Genomic DNA, 18,450 nt, shown 5'->3' on the forward strand with positions numbered 1-18,450 from the left:
TTTAGGAGCCCCTGGGTGGTTATAATGAACAGTGTCCTTAATAATGGTTTTACGGTCATGGAAAAGTAGAATTTATAGCTCACAGTCAATTCAGTGGCAGAATGAGGCAAAAATCCTGACTCCCAGCTCAGCCCTTGTGTGCTCCCTGGACTAACAAGACTGGACTTGAGCTTTGGCAGAAGATGGGGGTTGGGTGGGCTGAAGTGGGAGTTGGGGTATACCCTCCTGCTCTGAGGACAGAGGAAAAGGATTAGGGTGAGGCTCAGCATATTTGACTTCATAGAATCATGGGTTCTGATGGTGGCCACCTTTGGCCAGCAGGACTCAAGCCTGGGCCTTTCCCTTGGTCACCTGTGATCACTTTCTTTCCCTAAGGGGGATGACCCCAGGAGAAGCAGAAATCCACTTCTTAGAGAACGCCAAGAAGCTTTCCATGTATGGAGTAGACCTGCACCATGCCAAGGTACCACCGGCTTCCTGGGTTCCCCTAGTGTCTGGGTGGTGCCCCCAAAGAACTATCAGGGTTTTCCCTAGGGCTTGGTGTGCCAGACCCTGTGTTACCTCCAACTTGAAACCTTTTCTGTTCTCATTCTCATTCCTCGAAGTTCCATAACCTTTTATTTTCTCATGATCTGTATCCTTTTCTCCATGTATTTTATTTATGAACCTGTTTGAGCCCCCGCTAGATTGGGAGCATTGTGAGGGAAAGACGTAGGCCTTAGTTTATTTCTGTATTCCTAGCACCCGGCACATAGCCTGGCACCAAGTGTGTGCCACTAAATGTTTGCTGGGTGAATGTATGATTGAGTGATTGACAGAGCAAATGATCATACAAGTGAGTGGGTCAATAAATACCTAAATGGAAGAGTGAATGACTGAATGACAATGGGAGGGATTGGTCAGTGGGACTCCAGCGTGGAGGCTCTAACCCTGCTCCTGAGAGCTCATTACAAGCAGCGCACAGGGCGTTGTGTTCGGGGTGGGTGGCAGGCTGTCCCCAGGCATGGACCCCGGGCCTTCCATTCCATGGTCTCTTCTCATGCAGGACTCTGAGGGCATCGACATTATGTTAGGTGTCTGTGCCAATGGCCTGCTTATCTACCGGGACCGGCTGAGAATCAACCGTTTTGCCTGGCCCAAGATCCTCAAGATCTCCTACAAAAGGAGTAACTTCTATATCAAGATCCGGCCTGGGGAGGTGAGCCTGCCTTGGGAAACCCTCCTCCTCACCAGAATCAACTAGAAAGGAGTGAACCCCGGCAGCCGAGCCTGGGCTGCCAACACACACACACGCACACACACACACACACACAGAGAGAGAGAGAGAGAGAGAGAGTGAGAGAGAGAGAAGAGCCTAAATAAAAGTATAACTGGCCGGGCGTGGTGGCTCACGCCTGTAATCCCAATACTTTGGGAGGCCGAGATGGGTGGATCACAAAGTCAGGAGATCAAGACCACCCTGGTTAACATGGTGAAACCCCATCTCTACTAAAAAATTTTAAAAAATTAGATGGGCGTGCTGGCGGGCGCCTGTAGTCCCAGCTACTCGGGAGGCTGAGGCAAGAGAATGGCGTGAACCCGGGAGGCAGAGCTTGCAGTGGGCTGAGATCGCGCCACTGCACTCCAGCCTGGGTAACAGAGTGAGACTCTGTCTCAAAAAAAAAATAAATAAATAAAAATAAAAAATAAAAGTATCACCACATACGGCCAGGTGCAGTGGCTCACGCCTGTAATCCCAGCACTTTAGAAGGTTGAGGTGGGTGGATCACATGAGGTCAGAAGTTCGAGACCAGCCTGGCCAACATGGTGAAACCCCATCTCTACTAAAAATACAAAATTAGCTGGCACTGTACTCCAGCCTGGGCGAGCAAGACTCTGTCTCAAAAAAAAAAAAAAAAAAAAAAAAAAAGGGAGGGAAAAATAAAAACAGAAGAAGAAGTATAACCACATACATTCAGGTCACACAGATAAATGAATACATGTCTGTGTAAAGTTCATGTATTTACTTACATGTTGTAAGTATGGAAGTTTATACATATTCTAAGATACACAGACTGGACTATACACACAACACACACAAATGCAAACATGTATATGTCTGCAACTCTTTTCCTTCAATTCCCCACATCTCACCCATCAAAAAGTCCATTTGGTCGTAACATCTGCTTCTCTTCCTCTCTGTCACACCTGCCTCCAGCAGCCCCCATCTTTCGCCTATGCCTGTGAGGGCCTTCTCACTGCCCTCTGCCCTCCCTCGCCTCTGGTGCTCATCAGGCCATTTTCCTCATAACTGCCAGAGAGATCTTAAAAAGTCCCTTAAATCATATCATGGCAAGCCCACTCCCCCTTCCCACCCACACCCTTGCTTACACCTTTCAGGAACTCTCTTTAACTCTTGAGCTAAACTCCAAACTCCTTCCATGGCCACCTATCTCTCCCACTTATCCCTTGCCACACTGCCCCACGCCCAAGGTGCTTTAGCCTCTTTGGCCTTGAAATCTTTGAATAAGTCAAGCTCTTTCCTGACTGGGTGCTTCGCATTTGATGCTTCCTCTACCTGAAAGTGTCTCCCCGTCTCGCTTCTCATATAGCTGGTTCCTTCCCATTCTTCAAATGTCAGCTCAAGATCACCTAAATCTAGGTCTAGAGGGGATCCCCTGCTCTTCCTTAGACAGCAGGAGCCCCCATGCCTTCCCAGTTCTGCCATACCACATACCTCCCTTCATTCCCCTTGTAGCCCTGATCAGTGTCTGCAATTATCTTGTTTGCTTATTTATTATTAGAGGCCCCCCTACCCCCACTAGAATCTTCTGCCTTGATCTCCATGTATCTCTAGTGTTTAGCGCTAGACCCATCACAGAGTAAGGGCTCTGTCACCCTTATTGATTCAGTGAATGAACAGGCCAAAGTCGCAGATGCCTGAGAAGAGTTCAGAAAGGATGACTCACGTCTATAATCCCAGCATTTTGGGAGGCTGAGGTGGGAGGATTGCTTGAGCCCAGGAGTTGGAGACCAGCCTAGGCAACATAATGAGACCCATTCTCTACAAAAAATTAGCCGGTGTGGTGTTGTCTGACTGTAGTCCCAGCTACTTGGGAGGCTGAGCAGGAGGATCTCTTGAGTTGAAGGTTACAGTGAGCTATGATTGCGCCACCACACTCCACCCTGGGCAAATGATCGAGACCCCGTGTCTCAAGAAAACATTAAACAAATAAAATAAAAAACACAAAGAATGGTCTAGTTGCAAGAGTGAGCTCAGGCCCTGCCTCTAACCTGCCCTTCTTGGTTTTCAGTATGAGCAATTTGAGAGCACAATTGGCTTTAAACTCCCAAACCACCGGTCAGCCAAGAGACTATGGAAGGTCTGCATCGAGCATCACACATTCTTCCGGTGAGCCTGACCTTGGATGGGGTAATGGGGATGGGGCAGAGAGCATGTGTATGGAGGGGAGCCGGGGAGGAGTTAGTGAGAACACTAGGAATGTCCTCCTCCCTTTCCCCAAGTCCCTCCCTTCCTGGGCCACTTTGAATTGTCATAGTTGGTGGGTTAGTGGGATGAAAGGCCAGCTGTGGTCTAACCTTGGGCCTGGCAGTACAGGTTTGATTCCCCCTCCCCTGCATCCCTCTGCTGCAGGCTGGTGTCCCCTGAGCCCCCACCCAAGGGCTTCCTGGTGATGGGCTCCAAGTTCCGGTACAGTGGGAGGACCCAAGCACAGACCCGCCAGGCCAGCGCCCTCATTGACCGGCCTGCACCCTTCTTTGAGCGTTCTTCCAGCAAACGGTACACCATGTCCCGCAGCCTTGATGGAGGTATGGCCCAAACTGGAGGGCTGGGGGGAATGGTCTTTAGAGGGAAGTGGGGGAATGGGTATCCCGGGTTCTGCAGAATGAGCAGGAAAATGGTAGACACATCCCAAGTTCATCTGCACCAGGCTGGGCCCCTCAAGACCAATGCTGTCCCTGGGCAGCTCTTGGTGGCTTAGTCTCAACCTAGAGCTCACTTCCACTTGAGATGTGACACTACCACTCTCTGGATTTCCCACAACTTCCCTGAGTTGTGGTCTTTTGGGGTCCCAGGTTCAGCCATATGGTTTGGGCCATCTACCCAAGAAGCTTAGCAATCCACCGGTCATCATCATACTAGGGGAATGGTGTCTTGTGACTACAGTGTGGAGCTGATGATGCCTTATCTGCTGGGAGGCCAGGGCATCGTTCTTGGTCATTCTTTTGGTTTTACTGGGCTCTGGGCTGATTGACAATCTAACCACATGGCACTCTCCACTGTCTCCATTTCTGTTGGGCTGATGGGTGCCCTTAACATCAATGAAAACTGGCCCTATATAGTCCTGTAGCAAGCAGACAGGGCTTAAAATGTGGTGCACAAACCATGTCTCATCAGAGTCGCCTGTGAGATTGTTAAACACAAAAATTCCCAGGTTCTGCCCCAGACCTACTAAATCAGCATCCTTCAGGGCCCAAGTCTCTCCCCAGGATGTACACACTCGAGTTTGTAGGTGATGTTCAGAAGTCACATGGGACACTGGGGAAATTCAGAATTATGTAGATCTAAGTTCAAATCTTGGCCTTGACAGTCACTGTGGGCTATTCTCTGAACACCAGAAGTGGTTCATAAATATCTGAATGAATGGATGGGTGACCTTAAGCAACTTATGTAACTCCCTGAGCCTGTTTCCTCTTCTACAAAATAAATAGTACCTATTTTGCTGTGTTCTAGGGAAAACTAAATGAGATCATGCCTAGAAAATATTCTGTGGCATACAGTAGCACCTTAAGAAATTGTACCCGTTTTTATTGTTTTTAGGTTTGTAGAGAGTGGCTTAAAGGTGGGAAGTGGGGGCTGAGCGTGGTGGCTCATGCCTGTAATCCCAGCACTTTGGGAGGCCAAGGTGGGCAGATCACCTGAGGTCAGGAGTTCGAGACCAGCCTAACCAATATGATGAAACCCCGTCTCTACTAAAAATACAAAAATTAGCCGGGCGTGGTGGCATGCGCCTGTAATCTCAGCTACTCAGGAGGCTGAAATAGGAGCATTGCTTGGACCCCAGAGGAGGAGGTTGCAGTGAGCTGAGATCACACTATTGCACTCCAGCCTGGGCAACAAAACGAGACTCCATCTCAAAAAAAAAAAAAAAAAAAAAAAAAAGGCCAGGCACAGGGGGTCACTCCTGTAATCCCAACACTTCGGGAGGCCAAGGGGGGTGGATCATGAGGTCAAGAGATCAAGACCATCCAGGCCAACATGGTGAAACCTCATGTGTACTAAAAATACAAAGATTAGCTGGGTATGGTGGCAGGCGCCTGTAGTCCCAGCTACTCGGGAGGCTGAGGCAGGAGAATCACTTGAACCTGGGAGGCAGAGGTTGCAGTGAGCCAAGATTGTACCACTGCACTCTAGCCTGGCAATAGAGCGAGACTCCATCTCCAAAAAAAAAAAAAAAAAAAGGGAAGTAGGGACTTGGGTGGGGAAGCTGTAGATGCTCCCAGAACACCTTGGGGCAGGCCTCCAGGCAAGTTAGTTCTACTTATATTTTCTGAGTATTATATGTGTGTCAGGCCTTGTGTTGGGTCCTGGGTATAGTATTTAGAGTGAATAGGTTTGGCCCTTCCCTTTGAGGAGCTCATAGAATAGCAGGTTTGTAAGCATTTGTTGTGGTTCAAGCAATGGGAGAAGCATGTGTAGAATGTAGAGCAGCTGTGAGGAGGGAGGAATTAAGTTTAGAAGGAGCAGAAAGGGCTCTGCAGAAAGGGTGCTAACTGGGCAGGGTTTTGAAGGATACCTAGGAGTTTGCCAGGTGATCAAGAAAGTCTGATACTTTTTCTGGTATATGAAAGTGAGACCTGTCTCAGGACTCCTGTGCATGTTTGAAAGATGTGTAGTTCTGCTAGGGTTTGTCTGAGGGTGAAGAAGCTCCTTCTTCTCCTTGGGTAGACAGAGGACAGAAAACTCGGGTTTATGCAAAGGGAAAGGTCCCTCCCCTGTAGCTTCCATTACTATGTCAGGGGCCAAACGAAGCCCAGATTCTGGCAGGTAGCAGAGGTTAGCCTGGAGCTGGTGAAGCTCATCAGAGAGGAACAGAAGCATGGAGTCTAAGCCAGGAGGCCTCGGTCCCTATCCCAACTCACCAAAAGGTCACCAGTGGGATATTTCCCCCCTTGACGTCTCCAGTCATCCTCTGTAAAATGGGGATAAGTCAGTCCCATTGCAGCCATCAACTTAGGATATTGTGTAAATCAAATGAAATGTATGCATAAATGCGTACTTTGCAAAGTGAGTGTATATGAATAGAAAGGATAATTATCCTCTTTTTAAAATCTAGGCCAACCCCAAGGATAATCTGAGCTCTGGTTATTTTAAACCCATGTTTTTCAGCCTATTTTCCACCAAGACACAATCCATGGGCATAGTCGGATTATGCCCAATGCCTGATGCAAAGTCTAGTTCCACCCCTTCCTTTCCTATTCAGAAAAGCATTTTGGAATACCAGTGAGTGAGAAAGGTGTTATTGCAGGGATCTCCCTGAATTCTCCCTAATTTATAAAGAAGGTAAATTAGTTGCAAACTTAAGACTTTAGCTTTCACTAGTAAAGCTAATCTCACCATATTTGTGTGTTGCTAAATGGTGATCAGGTGAGTATTCAACCACAACCACCACAACCAAAACAGCAACATTTATGGGCTGCCATTGATGGAAGGCTCACTCTGTGCCAGCCACTCTTCCATAAATACTTATATACATTAGCTTTTTCATTCCTCACCTCCTCTTTCTAAAGCAGGCACTGCTTCTAGATGAGGAAACCAAGACCCAGAAATATTGTGTAATTTACCCAAGGTCATGCAGTCAAGAAGAGATGGATTTGAGATTTGAACCCAGGTTCTAGTGCTGTAGAAACCAGGAAGGAGTCCTGGGCTGGGATGCAGGTCTGCCACTTACCGGCCATGTGACCAGAAGTCTACTTCACCCCTCTAGGCAACGGGTGAGGGGTGTGGAAGAGTTGGCTCCACTCCAGGCGTGGTTGGGCAGGGCCGGGCTGGTTCTCTGTTCTCCGGGAGGGTCTCACATGGTTGCCCGGCTATCTCCACCCACTTCAGCAGAGTTCTCCCGCCCAGCCTCTGTCAGCGAGAACCACGATGCAGGGCCTGACGGTGACAAGCGGGAGGAGGATGGCGAGTCTGGGGGGCGACGGTCAGAGGCCGAGGAGGGAGAGGTCAGGACTCCGACCAAGATCAAGGAGCTAAAGGTAGGAGCCTGGCTTTCTTGTACCCTCTGCCCTGGGGATCAGGAGGCTGACCTGAGGTCTACCCTTGGCCTTGGCCTTCATATGCCCCCAGCTGTTGCCAAGCACCCTTGTTATGGAGTCCACCATGGGCAGGGCCTTGCCTTTGGGTCATCTCTCAATACCTGGCCCTTGCTGGGATGGGGTGGGTGTGGGGGTGGGCATGCTGCCTGCCCTGTACTCTCCCCAGCTTTGCCCTACTTTTCCAGAGGGCCACTCTGTCCCTTAGAGGACTCAGGCCTCCTTTTGTACACTCTTAATTTGCCCCTTTGACTGGGATCTGGATCTGCACTGCTCTCTTCCTCCTTAGAGCATGACTGGGTGTCACCAACAGCTCTCAGGAGTGTGAAGTTCAAGTGTGTCCCCTTCCTACTTCCCCATGCCCCAATCAGGTGCACACACACACTCCCAGTATCTGTGTGTACATGCTCATGCAGGAGTGCATGACCTTAGCCTCACACGCATTTAATAACATATGTATGCACTCGTCACCCTTAGACCCATGCACACTGATGTGTAAACAACATGCACACACACAGGTGTGTGCACACACAGGCCAGGGAGAGCTTCCTCTTGGTGTAGTTGTTCAGCAGGTTTCTTTCCATCTCCCTTGTGAGCACAGGGCCTTGAACATGCTCCCACTGACAGCAAGAGACAGGAAACCCCTTTCTCATATCCCACCTGCCCAGTATGGCTCTGCCCACTTGGCCTCTAGTTACCTTCTCTACCTTCCTGGGACAGCGCTCTGCTTCACGCCTGCACCTTCTTCTGATTATCTCACTGCCCTGCTGGTGGCCCACCCAGCTGCCCTGGCCTCCACTTGGTCGAGTGTGAGTGCTCTGGGCTCCTTGCTGGACCAAGCCCATCGTGGTATCTCTAATCCATCTGCTCTACTGACCCTGCTGCTTTCTTTCCCTCCTACCACATCCCACTAGCCGGAGCAGGAAACCACGCCGAGACACAAGCAGGAGGTACTGCATGGGACCTGTCCCTCCCTACCCAGCCTTTCCTATCCCCAGCTCATTTGTCACCATCCCACAGTCCATCCCAGGCTCACTTCCCTGGCACCATCTCAGCTTCAACTTCATCTCTGGTCCCCAGCCATCGCCCTCTGCAGCCGCCCTTGCTCGCCACTCCGCCACCCACTAAGCTTATCTCTCTAGCTCCCTTCTTAGACTCTCCTAGCCAATTGACCATCTCTCCCTCCTTCCTCAGCCCTCCCACCCTCTCCCTAGCTCACCCGGTCCTCCATACTTGCAGCTCACCTGCTGACCATCCCACCTGCACCACCAGCTCTTCCGGGCCATTCTATGCTTTCATATAGCTCATCTCCCCCCACCCACCCCTTCCCTAGATTCATCTCCTCCCCGACAGCACTGTTTGGTCTCGCCTCCATCTCATCTGTGTCCCCTGTGTCCTCACCCCAAGCTGCTTTTTGTATCTATTGGCAGCCAGTTGTGGGCGTGGGGATTGGGGTGGGGAGGGAGGCACCTCAGAGCACATCTGCATCTGCCCCAACTCCAGTCCGACACCTCCCCTAGGCAGGGCTGACTACTGCTCAACTCTGGCAAAAACCTCCTCCTCTTCTCTTCCTTTCCTCGTCTTCTTCCCATTTGTTGCTTCCCCCAAATTATTACTCCCATGTTAACCACTTCTTGCCTCTCACACAGTCACTAACTCTTCATCTGAACTTTAACTGCAAGAGAAGTGGGTTTATTCTTGTGCTGCCTAGGGAAAGGGCCAGAGACTGGGACATAAGAAGAGCCTTACCTTGGAGTCCTGAGATCTGGGTTTCAACCCCACTTCTGCCGCCAACTCTTTGAAGGTCTTGGGAAATTCCCCTCAGGCCCCAGTCCCCTGTCTGCACAGCAAAGCATTCAACTAGGTTTCTCCAATGCCCTTAACCTTTAAGGATCCCAGGATCCCAGGATCCCACTGCTTCCTGTAGCCTTCAAGGACATGACACACCCATGGAGGCAGTGGGGCAGGTTTGGAATGGAAGATGACAAGCCACATGTCAGGTTGGGACTCACTACCCATTACAGCCCAAACCCCCTCCCTGTGCAAACACCATCAGGTTTGACTTCTCAGACAGCCATTGTCCTGAGGGCAGCTCAGCTTGGGAAGGGATGCCTGAGGAACAGACAGATGTCTGGAGGGAAAGCAGGAGCCTCACTGGGATTGATTTCCTTCCTGAGGTAGCTTAGGAGTCAGCCGTAGTGGATCCTTGGGTACCAGAGATGAGCCCAGGGGAAGATTCTAGCTTTGTCCAAGGGTAAGCTTACCTTCCAGCGGTTCTTCCAGAATTACCTGATCTGACTTTAATAAGCTGAGATTGTCCATTTCTTGTCCTGAATTGAGTTAACATGAATTTTTAAACAGTCTTACAGATAAGGGTCCTTGGGCTGCCAACCACTGCTTTGCCCCAGAAGTAGCCAGATAAACAGCTGTGGCAGGTCCCTGCCAGCTCCTGCGCAAAGCTCATCCTCCCTTGACCTAAGGAGATGACTCTGTCATGCTGCACTAACTTGAGCACAGACTTGGTAGTTTAATGGGGAACACTACCTGTATAGTTAGAATCCTACAACTCCAGCTATACCTGGCTCAATTCTTGTGTCCAGCCATGGGACTTAACCATTCTTCTTCCTGGTCTCTAATTCTCCTAATCTTCCTGAACACTCCAAAGCATTCTAGTTTCTCTATCTGGCTATATCTCACCCTGTCTGCTATTGGTGAGTCAGTACCTGAAAGTTATCTGAAAGGTCCAGGGTGGTTGGAGAAGGTAGTGGCCCATCACAGAGGAGACTAGACTGCCCCTGGTCTCTAGTGTGGGAGCTTGGCCATTCTTCTGGATGTCCCTGGCTTGAGGAGGATCTCTACTGTGGGCCTCCCCAGGGCCTGAGCAGTTGTGCATGTTGGGCTAGGAGGGGCCCAGACTGGACATCCTGCTAAGTATAGTGGCCCAAGTCTTGGCCAGAAAGTGGACACTGGGATCCAGGAGGGATGTAGGAGGCCCCTGAATGAGCCAGAGCAGCCCAGTGAACAGGATTAGTGAGTTATTATAGCTCTCTGGCAGTTGCTGCCTGCTATGCCATGGCTGTAACCAGAGGGAAGTCACCTCTGTGACTAAGACTGGGCTTGTAGCACCAAAAGGAACTCACCCAGACCTGTGGGCTTTGGGTAGAGTTTGGCTGTTCGGAGGCTGTAGAGCCAGGCAAGGGAGAAGCAAAGGTGGCTTGACTAGACGTCTCCTCTTTTTCATCTTCAGTGCTCTGTGCCTTGGGATGTGCACCTGTTGGGGTGGTTCTCCTTGCCCTGGTTGGCCTCTGGGGCTGCCATGAGGGCGACACAGGTCAGAGTGGGAATCACGTTGCTGGTGGAGGGTGGTGATGGTGACTGCTGCCATCATCCCTGCACCCTGCATCCCCCACTTGGAGCTGTTCCCCTAACACCACCACCCTCTCCATCTATCCCTAGTTCTTAGACAAGCCAGAGGACGTCTTGCTGAAGCACCAGGCCAGCATCAATGAGCTCAAGAGGACCCTGAAGGAGCCCAACAGCAAACTCATCCACCGGGATCGAGACTGGGAACGGGAGCGCAGGCTGCCCTCCTCCCCTGCCTCCCCCTCCCCCAAGGGCACCCCTGAGAAAGCCAATGAGGTAGGTGTCACCCCGAACCCCTCGATAGGGACCTTGGGTAAAGAGGCATTGGGTTGCTACGTCCTGACTTACACTCATCCTCCACACCAGTATGCTTCCCCCATTGCTGCTTAGGGGCTCGTGGGGATGGAGAGGGTGGTAGGTTAGGCTGAGGGAGATGAATTCACTACATCTTGGAATCCTGGGTCCTGGAGACCAACTTAAAACATGAAAAACTCAAGACTCATGGAAGCTTGGTGTACTTCCCTTCCATCAGCCCGAGTATAATGGGGAAGGGGTGCTGGTTAGAAATGCAGGTTTCAGGGCCCCAGCCCAGACCTACTGAATCAGATATTTGGACTCAGTGCTGGCATCGGCATTTGGACAAGTGCTGCAGAGGCTTTTCATGTGCACTACATTTTGAGAATCCCAATAGCTCTATCCAGAACTAGACCCTATTGTGCCTATTGTGAAAACACGGATTGGGGAGTGGTCCCTCCTGAAAGGGGCTTCGGAGCCCACTGGAGGGGAATGGGCCCGTCACAGAAATCAGACCTGCTTCTGAAGCTTCAGAAAAGGATCTCACATGACCTGCCTTTCTGAGTGGAAAGCGTGGGGTGTTTTCTCGATTGAAGAAGAGATGAAGTTAGGATTTGGGGAAGCCCTGCATTTAGACTCTCAAGTCCATATTTTTAGCCCTTGCTAAATCTTGGCGATATTTACCCCAGTTTATACTTAGGTGTTTTCTCCCTGAAGCTATTGCTTACTGGTCTGAAATCCAATTGTGGTGTATACTTAAACTGCCTGGGTTTGAATTCCGGCTCCGCTGCCTGCTAGCTGGATAACTTTGGGCTTGTTACTTAACCTCTCTGAGACTCGTTGGGTAGAGATAATAAAAGCACCTACTTCATGGGGATGTTGTAAGGATTAAACAAGATAACACACATAGAGGGACTAGCAGAGTACCTCGAGGTGCAGTGTGAGTTATTGTTTCATTTGAGAGTTCCAGACTTTTCCACAGAGGAGGTTAACTTCAAATCAGGATAAATAAAATATGTTTCAATCCAAAGTGTTGAAGTCAAGCATACTAATTTAACTAGAGGCATTCACAGATGACTTTTCTTTAACAAATAAAATTCCCCTTTCCTAAATAAAATAAAAGTTGAAAGGGCCCTGGGAACCTGATCAGAACCTTCATTTTACAGATAGGGGCACTGAGACCCAGAAAGAGGAAGGACTTATTCAGTGTCATAGCTGATGGAAGAGGAGCCAGAACCCAATTTTCTTGTGACCCAGGCTATTGTATTTGCTATTAAATCACAGCTGCCTAGGAGCAAGACCAAATCACATAAAGACCAGGTAGAGAGTCAATTGTATGTGTGCTGCCTTCTAATGCTTTGAAAATTGGTGATGCACCCATGATCTAATTAGCAGAGCATTTTATTGGATCAGTGCTACCCATGGCCTGAACCTGCCAGATAACAGACGGCTTTGTCTAGTAAGGCATAAGTCCAGAGAGAGCTACTGGGTTGGCTTTCTGGTTGGTGAGTCACAGAATTAGGGATGCTTTGGGGGCCTTTAAGGCTGGCGCCGTGGAAGAATGGCAGACCTCTGCATCCACGAAGGGCCTCTGTTTGCCTCTGGCACAAGCAAGACCCTGGACTGGGTGGTGGGGGCTGGTCTAGTGAGCCAGTGAACAGCACCCCCTCCTGCCCTTCAGCGTAGCCTCTAATCAATCCTGATGTGGGCTGGCCAGGCTTGGCCTGGCTGTGGGTGAGGTGGGATGCAGAGGCTACTGAAAGAGTGAGTCTCCAGAAGAGAAAGGGAAGATAAGCCCTGGGAAGTGGGGTCTAGAGCTCTGGAGTGTCTCAGTGTAGCCTGGTGTAGGGTGTGCCCCACCTGCTGGTGATAGCTGGAACTCCTAGAAGATGGGTCTTACTAAAAGGTAGAATCTGCTCCACCTCCCAGCCCTGCTCAGCCCCAAGAAATATAGTCCACTGCTGGAAAGAACTATGGTCCAGGAGCTCACCCTGGAGCTATGGACCATTCAGAACTGGCTTACAGGCTCCCTTGGCATTTAGGGGCCTTTGAAGATTTGGGAGATGGGGAGGTGCCATAGACAAGGATTGACTGGGTCCTTGGGTGAGTAACTTCCCCTTTCTGAGCCTCATTGCCTAGCCCATTTTGGAGGACTAAAATTGTCATTCCATAGGGTAGTTGGGAAGGTGGAGTGAAATAATGAATATAAAAGCACTTTCTCAACTGGAAGGTGCTGGGCAGTCATGGGGCTATTGCTGATGGTGACTAGAATCCCTGATCCCAAAACCAGCTTTGTGGGGGGTATCCTGAAGATGCCTGTGTCATCCAGAATTCCTAGCAGCCTCCTCATATATTGTTGGGCCTCACCTGGGCCAAGGGGAAAACAGTGGGAACTTTAACTGTTCCCATTTGCCAAACCCAAGTTTCAATGTTTAAAGGGGGCTGTAATCCAAACTGCAGGATTGAACCATAGCCTAAGCCAGAGACATCCAGGGAAGCCCTGGAGCCAGAGTCTAAAAGGTATGGCTCCAACATCTCTGAATGAGAGTGGGCAGGGCATGGGGGAAGAGCACTGGGGCTGACTGTGGGCCTCCCTCCCTTAAGTAGCTCCGAAGGGCAGTCCCTCCCTAGCTCACCCCACAGAGTGGCTACTCCCTGACCTAATCCACAAATCCTAAAGATGTGGGACTTAAAAAGCTGGGCTATTTATGGACTTTGTGTGTGTGTGTGTCTCTCTCCTACTTTTTCTCTCTCCCTCTCTTCCTGTCTCTGTCTGTCCTTCCCTTCCTCCCTCTTCCCCTTTCCTCTGGCTCTGGGCCTCCCCTGCAGTCCCAGAGGACCCAGGACATCTCTCAGCAGGACTTGGCACCTGAGCCTGGAGCAGCCACAGGCTTGGAAGTGTTCACTCAGAAAAGCCTCGCAGCATCTCCTGAGGTTACTGTCTTCACCTTCCTGTGCCCCTTCCTCCTGCCCACCTAGAGCCACCCTCTGTGGTCTTAAGAAAACCCTTTCTCTGGGGTGAGGGGAATGTACCAGATTCTGCCAAGCAGATGGAAGCAATGGGTAACCCATGCTGTCCCCATGCTGTGATAAGGAAATGTCCCCATCCCAGAGATCCATAAAGGGCCAGCCCCTCCCTCATCCCTTGTTTCTGAGGAGAAACAGGACTGCAACCATTCTGGGAAGACAGAACAGCCTGCATTGCCTTGGCCTTGAAGGAGAGGCAGGAATGATCTCGCTCTTTCAGGCCCTGGTAAGGCAGGTGGCTCTAGAGGCAGGCTTTGACTTCTATGCTAAGATCAGGGGTCATGGCACCCAGATGCCTTCTGCCTTAAGGTCTTGTCTCTGTTCAGAAGCCTGAATAAGGTCTAGCAGTGGCTAGTTAGGGCACGACATTCCAGCCATCTCCTGCCTGCGTCTTCTCTGAACTCCCTTGGAGCTTGGGCCCATCAAAGAGGCAGGCAAAAGTGGACATCTTTCTCTAAGGAGTATCCTTAGGGTTGTAAAGAGATTGGTCAGGCAAGTGTTTGAAATGAGGTGACCATTGCTTCTATGCCCAGGGCAGCAAGTGGAGGGCTCTTTGAAATTCCTGTGGCCCTGCATGGATGCTGGGCATAGAATCCAGGCCCAGGCAGGAGGCTGCACTCCTTCCTCTGCTGGGATCTCATGGACTCTCAGGGTTGGAAGGTATTGATTGAGTGATCATCTGGGCAGAACTTTCTTCCCTGATAATCTGCTGCTCTTCTGTTGGCATATGCTCTCCTCTGAGGGCCTGTACCTTTCTCCATTCTCAGAGAAAACTTCCGTAGCTGCTGCAAACGTGCTAGAACTTTAAGAAAGACATAAATGAGCTGCATAAGTGATAAAACATAAATCATACTTCTACTCTATGCATTTTTCCTCAATCTAAAAATAAAAACAAAACTATCTGCGCACTCTCTTGAGGGAAATTGGACAGGAGTCAACAGCATACCAAGGACAGGGCCAGAGAGATGTCCTGGACACAGAGATGCTCCTGTGACCAAGGACAGGTGCCTGTTTGGGGAGCAGAGCCCACAACCTGCACCCCACGCCCCCATCATTCTCCTGGTAATGTCCATCCAGCCTCTTCCACAGCGGGTACTTTTGCTGTCCTTGGCGGCAGCCCATTAACTATTGGGAAGTTTCCGTGTTGAATTAAAACCTGCCCTTCCAAATCAGCAGTCTGTAGGCCTCATTCTGCCCGCTGGTGTCCACTGCCGCTCTGCATCCTCCTCCAGGCCAGCCCTTCAGAGACTTGAACACCTCCCCTTCCCTAGAACACTTCACTCTCTTCGCAGTTTCTCCCAGGACATGGTTTCTGGAGGGCCCCTTATCCTGAACCCCCTCCTCTTATAAAGGGCAGGCCTAGCTGGGCATGGTGGCTCACACCTGTAATCCCAGCACTTTGGGAGACTGAGTTGGGCAGATCACCTGAGGTCAGGAGTTCGAGACCAGCCTGGCCAAGATGGTGAAACCCCGTCTCTACTAAAAATACAAATAATAACAATAACAATAACAATAACAATAATAATAATAAGCTGAGCATGGTGGTGCGTGCCTGTAATCCCAGCTACTGGGAAGGCTGAGGCAGGAGAATCACTTGAACCTGGGAGGTGGCTGTGTCAGTGAGTCAAGGTCACGCCACTGCACTCCAGCCTGGATGACAGAACAAAACTCCGGTCTCAAAAACAAAACAAAACAAAACAAAAAAGTCAGGCCCCAAAATGTGACCCAGAGCTCCAGGAGGGGCCTGAACAGCCTGGAGTCAGCGGAACAGCCAGGCTGGAGAGTTTCCTGTCTTGTGCCTTGAATGGCTGCAGGGCTGTGGTTACCTGGGGCTACCGTAACATTATCCCATCTTGTGATTCGGGTTAGAACGACTTTCACGCCAACTCCTCGGGCCAGGGGTGTGGCTCCACCCGTGCTTTCGTTCAGTGGAAGTTTTTCTCTTTTTGTTCAGTCTTCTTTTCCCCTTCAGGATCCTACGTTTTACTTTGTCCCCCACTGCTCAGTCTGTGATCTTGCGCATGGCCTCTCCCCTCTGGGATACCGTTTCCCCTTCTGAAATAAGGATAACGATATCACAATTTGGATTTAATTTAATAATTAAATTTAATAACTTGGATTTAATTTAATAACTTAGACAAAGGGCTGGCATTGCCTGGCACATAGTAACTAACAATCACTATACGTTTCCCCTTTCTTCATGCAGTCTTATTTTTCATTCTCTGCCAGCACCCGCCCCACTCACTCTTGCTTATCTAGCCTAGTTGCTAGTTAGAATTGGGGCAGGAATGTCCCAGAAGGAGGCTCATTGACTAGCTTTGGCCATTATTACCAGGCGGATGATGTCAGTACAGCTGGAATGGAGGCAGCTGAAGGAACCTGCTTCTCAAGGAAATGAGCAAAGGGACCTAGCTTCCATAGGCTCTCAAAGCACGTCCCTTTGGGATGGTTCAGGAGCTGTGGTCCTGAAGGCTTAATGACCTGAAGTAAAAGCTCAGAAACCCACCCCAGACTTTACCTAGACCTTTCCCCCTTCCTTTTATCTCGCTTTCCCATGGACAAGATTATTTTAATGGGTTCGGATTCCCTGACAATCAGAGAGATTTTCTCAAAACACAGTGGGGAACACAGAGTTTATGGTGCTCTCTTGGCCCTTCAAAATTTTTCAGATCTTATGGGATCTGACAGACTCCTCACCAAGTCATAACCTGAAAAGAAGCCCAAGGTCATATAAACCTTCCCCCTCCTGCTGCTAGGAGCAGTTTTGGGCACGTCTCCCTGTGGAGGTGGTCATGGTAGGGTGGAGAGGACACACTTCACAGAACTTGACGTCAGAGACTGAGTTCGAGGCCTGCCTTTCCACTTGCTCCCTGTATGGCCTTGGGCTCCCTGTATCTCCAGGTCTCAGTTTCCATATCTGTATCATGGAGGGGCTCTAGTTGGGGCAGTGATTTCAAAGAAGGGAGGTACCTCAGGGCACTAAGGCTGCCCACACCCCCAACTTTACCAGGGCAGCTCTGTATTTCTGTCACATAGCTGACTTCCATTAAAATTTTGTGGGAAGGATCCTGTGGCCACAAGATGAAAAACCGAGTTACCTTCCTGCTTTTCTAACCATCCTAGAAGTCCATCATCCCCTCCCAGGCATTGTTTGAAGAACTCTTGGGGGGAGGTAGAGGCTCTTGGGAGATGGCCTAACAGTGCTGCGATCCGGTGCTTTTTTTTTTTTTTTGAGATGGAATTTTGTTCTTGTTGCCAGGCTAGAGTGCAATGGTGCAATCTTGGCTCACCGCAACCTCTGCCCCACAGATTCAAGCAATTCTCCTCCTCAGCCTCCCAAAGTGCTGGGATTACAGGCATAAGCCACTGCGCCCAGCCTTTTTTTTTTTTAGATGGAGTCTCTGTCGCCAGGCTGAAGTGCAGTGGCACATTCTCGGCTCACTGCAACCTCCGCCTCCTGGGTTCAAGCAATTCTCCTGCCTCAGCCTCCCAAGTTGCTGGGATTACAGGTGCGTGCCACCATGTCCAGCTAATTTTTTGTATTTTTAGTAGAGATGGGGTTTCACCATGTTGGCCAGAATGGTCTTGATCTCTTGATCTCATGATCTGCCAACCTCAGCCTACCAAAGTGCTGGGATTATAGGCATGAGCCACCGCGCTGGCCTCTGATGCTTTTGATGCACGATGATGCTTGGATCTTTGCCTCTCTCCCTTCCTTGATGCATTCTATTCAGTCCTTTTCTGCTCTTTATATGGGTTTTGTTAGAATTAGAATGGGCCATGGTATTTGTTTCTTTTGAGTTGAACCCTACAGTGTTCAAGCTGTTTAAGCCATTGTGGTGCCTGGCACTAACCTGGCCAAGTGGTATCTCCACAACTACTCTGCTTTCTTCCCAGAAGCCCTCGTAGAAAGGTTTGATTTCAGGCTGTGGCCTGTGGAACTTAACGCATCCCTTCAACTTGCCGTTAGATCACAGTTGGCACCTATATTCCGTGGTTGTAAAATAAGTTAGCAAAGATCTCCAGCCTCAAAAATCAGGCTTTCTTTTCCTGACTCTATCTTCTACTAACAGTGACCTTGCACAAGTCACTGACCTTCCCTAGACCTGTTTCCTCATTTACACAATATGGAGATGAGACTGGATAACATCGTAAGAGTACTTTTGACTCTAACATTCAAAGATTCTATGCAATGGAAATGACTTTCCCCTCTGACGGTGGCAGTTATGTTATTAAAAGAGGAAGAGGAAGGGTCCTGGCCCATCCATGGATCTCCGTTTCCCCATGGCTGACATGGGGGAGGGCATACGACCCCATCCCATTTTATCAAGTTGGGGGCAGTGGTTGAGGAAAATTGGTCAATAATTTATCAAGCACCTGATGGGAAGAGGGACCTTGATGAGAATGGCTGGCACATCATGCCTTCCTCTCCCCAGCCAGTTCTGGGGA

General features: G+C 49.9%; 1 protein-coding gene across 33 annotated transcripts in view; it reads left to right on the forward strand.

Moving 5' to 3' along the window:
• EPB41L1 (erythrocyte membrane protein band 4.1 like 1) overlaps nucleotides 1-18,450 on the forward strand; it is a 138,282-nt gene that overhangs the window by 92,898 nt on the left and 26,934 nt on the right. For 15 of the 33 annotated variants that reach the window (XM_073009366.1, XM_073009370.1, XM_073009390.1 and 12 more), the window contains 7 exons: nucleotides 376-463; nucleotides 1,046-1,198; nucleotides 3,294-3,391; nucleotides 3,635-3,810; nucleotides 7,112-7,260; nucleotides 8,232-8,267; nucleotides 10,774-10,956. In XM_073009366.1, coding sequence (XP_072865467.1) covers nucleotides 376-463; nucleotides 1,046-1,198; nucleotides 3,294-3,391; nucleotides 3,635-3,810; nucleotides 7,112-7,260; nucleotides 8,232-8,267; nucleotides 10,774-10,956 — 883 coding nt within the window. Of the gene's footprint in view, nucleotides 1-375; nucleotides 464-1,045; nucleotides 1,199-3,293; nucleotides 3,392-3,634; nucleotides 3,811-7,111; nucleotides 7,261-8,231; nucleotides 8,268-10,773; nucleotides 10,957-13,803; nucleotides 13,909-18,450 lie in introns of all 33 variants that reach the window. The other 18 variants (XM_073009401.1, XM_073009403.1, XM_073009417.1 and 15 more) reach the window with 4 other exon arrangements.

Source organism: Chlorocebus sabaeus, chromosome 2 (genome assembly GCF_047675955.1).
Source record: "Chlorocebus sabaeus isolate Y175 chromosome 2, mChlSab1.0.hap1, whole genome shotgun sequence".
NCBI classification, from domain to species: domain Eukaryota; kingdom Metazoa; phylum Chordata; class Mammalia; order Primates; family Cercopithecidae; genus Chlorocebus; species Chlorocebus sabaeus.